General features: G+C 38.4%; 1 protein-coding gene across 1 annotated transcript; it reads right to left on the reverse strand.

Moving 5' to 3' along the window:
• LOC311151880 (sulfotransferase 6B1-like) lies at positions 1–6,013 on the reverse strand (the record flags this gene model as incomplete). The annotated part of the gene is made up of 7 exons (XM_084202587.1): positions 5,738–6,013; positions 4,236–4,375; positions 3,476–3,565; positions 2,705–2,831; positions 1,854–1,948; positions 1,069–1,225; positions 1–131 (listed from the first exon to the last, which is right to left on the reverse strand). The coding sequence occupies exons 1-7, from the start codon at positions 5,937–5,939 to the stop codon at positions 1–3; spliced, it is 942 nt and encodes a 313-aa protein (XP_084058713.1). The 5' UTR covers positions 5,940–6,013.
• Positions 6,014–6,573: the final 560 nt, after the last annotated feature.

A 6,573-nucleotide genomic window follows, 5' to 3' on the forward strand; every position in this document is an offset into this window, starting at 1 on the left:
TCAGGCTTTGCAGTACAATCCATACTTCAACTTTTTCCCGAGTTTTGTTCCTGCTATATGTTCTTCAAATGCTTTGTCCATTTTCTCATTCTGATCTTCACTGAAGAGATTCTTCCAGTCACTTACACCACCTTCAAAAAAGCAGGAACAAACTCTTGAAAACCAAGACATTTCATTTTTTATTCTATAGAGCTGTCATTTTTATTACATTGTACACTAAGTCATGTTCATCCATTTTCCAGATGAAACATTTTTCTACACCAATATAATTTTATGAAATCAGTGGAGTTACATATATATGTCAATAATCTTCTGCTATAAAGCAAAAAGAACACACTGTACTTTAGGTGACTGCGTTCAAAACCGCAGCCTAAAATCCTGTTTCCCTCCATCTCTCTCCTCTAGTCTGTTATGATGGGCACAGTGGAAGATGATGAAGAATTGATTAAGAATCGTCTGCCAGGAGGCAGAGCTGAGTTTCTGCTCCTTTGGCAGCTTCAGTTTTTATCCAGTTATTGCTTTTATATAAAATGCAGAAATAGATTGTGACAACAACCAGGTTGCCCTTCTCATGTCCATGTCCCCACACTACACTGCAAAGGTTACTCCCTTCTGTTCCCTCTCTTGTGTCCACCTGGATTCTTGCTGGCTTGGCTTACTTCTCATGTGTAAGAGGGAACAGGCATTTGGCAGTGGCCATCTCAGGTGATTCCCATGCTCTCCTCCAAAGTGTGGTCACACCACTCAGGCTGAGTTTGGCCCTGTGCTGCCAGCTCCAAAGGCTGGGCACTTGGTGATCCAGGCACAGAGGTGGAGAGGAATTCAGACACATGACAATTCCTCCTTCCTGACAGCCATCTGTGAGCTGCCATGAGTGGCTCTGCTGTGAGAGCCTTGCTGGGTATCAACCTCACCACTGCTCCCTGAATAGTCTTCTCAAGCAAAGCAGTGACCACCTGCTTGATACTAACTTCCAATTCTAAAGTGAGTGTAGGAAAAGAGCCAAAGGATGGCCCGGGTTCCAGAGAGTGGGACATTTCTACCTCTGAGCCCCTTGGAGCTTCCTACCTTTGCGAAAGAGAATATTGCCAAATGACCCATGGGTCTTTTCTGAGTTTTTCTTCATAGACTGGAAGCTGCTTCTCTCTACCACCAGCTGGAGCTGTTCCTCAGTCAGAGGAATTCCAAAGAATGCAGCTATGTTTTTCACACCCTGGGAAGGATTCTGGAGAGAGGAAGGTAACATAAGGCATGACTTTCAAACAAATGACTCTGCTTTCCAAGGCGTTTACCCTTCCCTCTATCTCTCTGCTGGCTGCATCATAGGGTATTCATAGAGTTCCCAAGTACTGGGGTGCGTCATAGCATTTCTCTTCTCCTTAATTATTTTGGAGGAGATATGAGCTGCCTTCCTGTAGGTTAAAAAAATATTATATATGATTTACAGGTAGCAAAATCTACTGCTGAAAACACAAAAGCTCCTCCCCAAGGATTGATTACTGTTGATCTTGCTTTATAATTATTTGGGTTATTTACAGAATTTGTAGAATATGTAGGTTGGAGACCCCTTAAAGATCATCAAGTCCAACCCATGCTCTAACACCTCAACTAAACCATGGTGTCGAGTGCCATACCCAGTCTTAGAGATAAATAAAAAACAGGAATCATTTTCACAAGCAAAATTTTAAGAGGGTCTTTCAGATTGAATTTCATCTCTTCTTCCTTTAAAACAGATTCTTAAAACAAGAATCAGTCTCACACACCTTGGATACCCTGAGTGTATAATGGTGTATTGATTCAGGAAAAAAATGTCCCTTGAGGTATAAAGTATTTGTAATTATTGATAACCTTACCTCTTTTACCTCTTCATAAGTTATTGTCATAATATTTTCTTTGTCAGCATATTTGTTCCATTCAGAAAGGTATTCAAAATAGCATCCCCAGGCCACTAAATAAAACAAAATGCATCTAAGATGAAGTATAAATTAAGATTACACAAGATTTGCTCAGGGCATTATTAATCATGTCTCTGGCAGAGTTTACACCCTTTGGTGGGAATTATCGGTTTTGCTCCAGACTCAGGCATATGATACCATTGGTAAGTCAGAAAAATGAAAATTGGTAGCATTTCAAGACAGTTTTGAGTTCACCAAAAATGCTATCATCTTGCAGACCATCCTGTAAGACTCCCATAATCCAGTCTAAAACCTTGTTAAAACACCTCTTCTTCTGACCATGTGCTACCCAAAATTCATAACTTTAATCTCGTTCTATTACTTTCTCTCTTTTTTAATGCATTAGAATTTTTCCCCCTTTTAATGCACTAGGCTTAGTCCAGAAAATTCCTTCCATCCAATTGGGCAGGAGGTGATTTTATAGCTCCATGAACACCAGATGATGGACACAGGAGAGCAAGGGGTAAAGGGGACCCAAGACAGCGATAAAGAAGAACTGCTTCTTCCAGGGAAATACCAGTTTTACAAATTTAAAAAGCCTGTGGAAGGACAGTTTGACAAATATTCATCCTCAAGCAGTCAGACAAGCATGGAAAAGTTCAGTTCAGATTTCTAATTCTCTGTCTTTAGTCCCTGCTTTTGTAATCTAAACCAAAAAGTCCTGGTGAAGCTGATTTACCAAAGAGCAAGGGTAAACAAACAAAGACAAATCATTGGATAATTGACAAAGACAAAAAAATATACTGTACTTTTCTTTGTCATGAAATCTGTGAAGAAATCATCCCAGGTCTCATAGGAGGGAAGAGTAGCCAGGCCATTGGAAAAATGGTAGAATGATGTAGCAACATCCTTTGGATTACGAATCAGTAACAGTATCTAGAGAAAAATTTATAGAGAAAGACATAGCAGACTACAGCATTAAAAAAAGAAATCACAATAATATACTTTATAACTGCAGCTGGGGATTTCTAATACCTTGTGTGCTCCTTGCAGAAGTAGCAATTTCATTCCCAATTCTGAGGATGCAGCATTTAACTTTGCTTTGGTACCATGAGAAGATGGTTGCCTAGAATTACTACCTTTTACAGATTAACCAAGTTATTCAGGCAGAATCTAAGTATGTTTTGATCAATACAAGCATAGGTCATCTTTTAAGTAGCAGGGAAAATTTGCCAAGATATAAATTCTACTTGAAATGTGACACATTGAAGCCCTCACTTGCAACAATGCCTTAAAATTCCTCCCATAGGAAATCCCATCAAAATCCATTTTGTCTCTGGAAGATGTGTTCAAGCCCTGCCACTCTTTCATGGAAACTGTCCCAAAGGGGCCAATAAGGACAAACTGTGGTTCAGTCAGATGAATGGCAGTACTTAAACAGTCAGGTAGAAATGGCCAGGCTAAACATCTAAGTAGAAGAGTGATTCTGATAATTGCCAGGAAAGTACTACAGTGGCTCTTTAAAAAAAAAACAAAATCTGTTGAAGTGTTTTCTTGAATACATTAAAATCAGCACTCACCTTGGCATTGTTTTGGAAGATGGATTTGGGAAGATTTTCAGGACGGAGATGAGTAACCATAAATCTTGGAGAAGGTAATTTGGTCATTCGCTTGAAGTATCGGAAGGAGGAAAGTGGACAGTTCAGTTACTGCAAGTGTTCTTTTCATTAACCTATGCTAAAATAGTGCCCTGATGAACTTATCTACAGTTATTGGCTGATTGAAGTGGGTTTTTTGAGTTTTTTAATGAGTGTTGCCGTGGGATATTAGTGGGCTGCTCTGAGTCGGTCCAATCTTCAAAAGCCCATTAGCAACTGGAGAAAGGACTATCCACTCTTAGTTCTCTTCAGTGAAAATTCTCTTCAGTTCTGTTATATAAGAGATCAAATCTAGAGGTAGGGTACACATTAGCTATCTGTGAAAACTGAAGCATCTCAAGGACTAAGAGAGAGGATAAGGAGGAAGAGCTAGTACAAGAGACAAATGCTAATTTACATGATTTGACACTTCATGAAGTTTTTCTTAAATACAAAAGATGCTATCTTGAATTTCTGAACTTCTTATGTATCTCCTGAGTATGTCCTCCTCTCAGTCCCAATGAAGTGTTTATTTATTTGTATGTGCTCAGTATCTGACAGTCCAGATGAGATTATTCCTGACCAGATGCCCCATAAAGAGAATTGGTAAAGTTCTTATGAAACAAGGGAATAGTTCAAACTACATATATTCAGTATTTGAAGCACATAATGTTGATCATTTCCATACATATTCTGTTCCCACCTCATATTTTTCCGCATCTCCGATTTCAAGGTAGGGGAACTCTTCTTGTTCTTCAGCATTCCCACTGCTTTCACTATCTGGTGTTTTCTTTTGAGATATGGCTATCAGGTCAGTTAGGATTTGACTCAGCCAGTTAGTGCCTGAAAGAAGAATAATACAGAAGTGCTTGTAAAACTTTTAGAATGGACAGAAATGGATTTACCAGGGAAGTCAATAGGTGGTAGTACTGCCAAGTGAACTCACCTGGTCTCCTTTCATGTCATACAATCACAGCTGACTATCTGGTCAATCACCACCCAGGACCCTAACTTTGTTCCTTGTAAGGACACATTTCTTCAACTTGAACAGTTCAGAACACCATAAATTAACTTGTATATTGTAAACTAACTGATCAGGGAGAAGAACCACTGATATTCAACTAGGAAAACTTGCCTTAATGTAATGAATTTTACTGTGATACATAGAAGGGAGATTGGGGTGGTGAACCTGTACTTTAAAACCTAATGTATTAAATGTTTTCTGTTGTGCTGGATTATCTTTGGAAGAACGATGGGTCACAGTACTTCAAGACAGGAGCAGAACTACATCTGAAAATTGTGCATTCCTTTTCTGTAACAACAGGAAAACCTCTCTGAAGTGACATTTCCTAGACACACTTGTTATCTTTTTCTTCAAAAGATAATAGAGACTGCATAGATCTCCCATCTCTGATTTATCATGTCCTGACTTCTGGACACTGGGTGCCTACATCTTTCTCACTGCAATCTTAACAAGTGCATTCCAGTGCATAACATTTCTTCAAAAACAAAACACAATAAAATGTATAAAGTTCACAATCCTGTCAGCTCTGACTAACCACTGGAAGGCAGTGTGAACCAATTGCTGGAAGAGAGAAGCAGCTACAATAAAGTGTATATGAGGCACATCTAATCCAGACCTTTGGCTTTCATGTGGGGCAGTGCTTTGAGGCAGATTGAGGAAATACATAGGGTAAACTTGCAATCCTAGCAAAGATGTATTGTGATTTTCCTTAAAGTATAATTAAAGAACAGTGCAATCACTTCAAGGACGACAAAAATATTTTTGATAGCTATTTCCTGACATCTATGTGAAATAATTAAAGAATACGGAATATACCATTTGAACATACCAGAGGCTCCATTGTAAAAATATAAAGCTCTCAACTTTACAAACATAAACCTGGGAGCAGATCATGGAATATCAAGAGATCTAGTTGCATCTGGTGTAAAAAAACCTGTATTTTGATTCTCTCCAATTTGTGATTCTCTCCAATTTCTCTTCATAACTATGAAAAGTAAAAATAACAAAAAGTAAAAATACAAAAATAATTGTATTTCACATAATATGATATTATGTGAAATACAATTATTTCACATAATATCATATGATCTATCATATCATAAATATTTCATATATTTAGCACAAACCTTGTTAATTGCTATTACAGAACCTTGTTTAGAAAAAAATTAAAATATTTTTACCGGATTTAGGGTATCCTGCCAAAATTACATCATCCCTTCTGGCTTCAAAGGACTCCAAGGCTTTGAATGTTTCCAGACTGCAAAAAGTGGTAGGGTAGAGAGTTCCCTTGTAAGAAAAGAACAGTTCTTCAGGACGCATGGAGTTGGCAGCTGATATTGCCTCGTCTACCAAACCAATAAATGCTTTCCTGGACTTCTCCATTCTTCTTCTGTCTCTCACACACAGGCTGTGTCACAGTGTGAAATGCTGTGTAGAAAGATGAAACACACAACTTGTCCTTTAATAGGTGCTTGGCTTGTTGTTCTTTGTTTTTTTTTGGTTGACTCTACGAGCAATAATTTACCTCTTTCTGAGCCTGTGAAGATATATGAAGCTCCTGTCATATATGTTACATAATATGAACCTTTGAAATCAATAGTGGTTGAACATAAATGAACAAGAGATGCAGCCAAATGCAATTGCATTCTAGGAAAAAGGGCTTAGATAATTTCTAAACATCATGCCAAAAATTCTGTGATTACAACACAAAGTTTATAAAAATAATATAACCAAAACAGAACGACATAGATTGCAGATTGGAATTTAATTGCAATGATCAAAATCCTCACAGCAGTTCATCTCTTTCCAGTACTCACTGCTGGGATTTTCTTTTTTTTCTTTAATATATCACTCACCAGAGTTAGAGAAAATGTGTTGGTATTGGGAGACAACACTAGAGACAGAGCTGAGGAGAGTCCTGTGAGGGGGGCAGGTTGCTGCCTGCAGCTGGTGCCAAGGAGGCCACAGGGGCACAGGCACTCTTGGACTGCTCATCAGACTGCACTACAGAGGTCTG

The sequence above is a fragment of the Fringilla coelebs genome (assembly GCF_963513975.1).
Source record: "Fringilla coelebs genome assembly, chromosome: 3".
Classification (NCBI taxonomy): domain Eukaryota; kingdom Metazoa; phylum Chordata; class Aves; order Passeriformes; family Fringillidae; genus Fringilla; species Fringilla coelebs.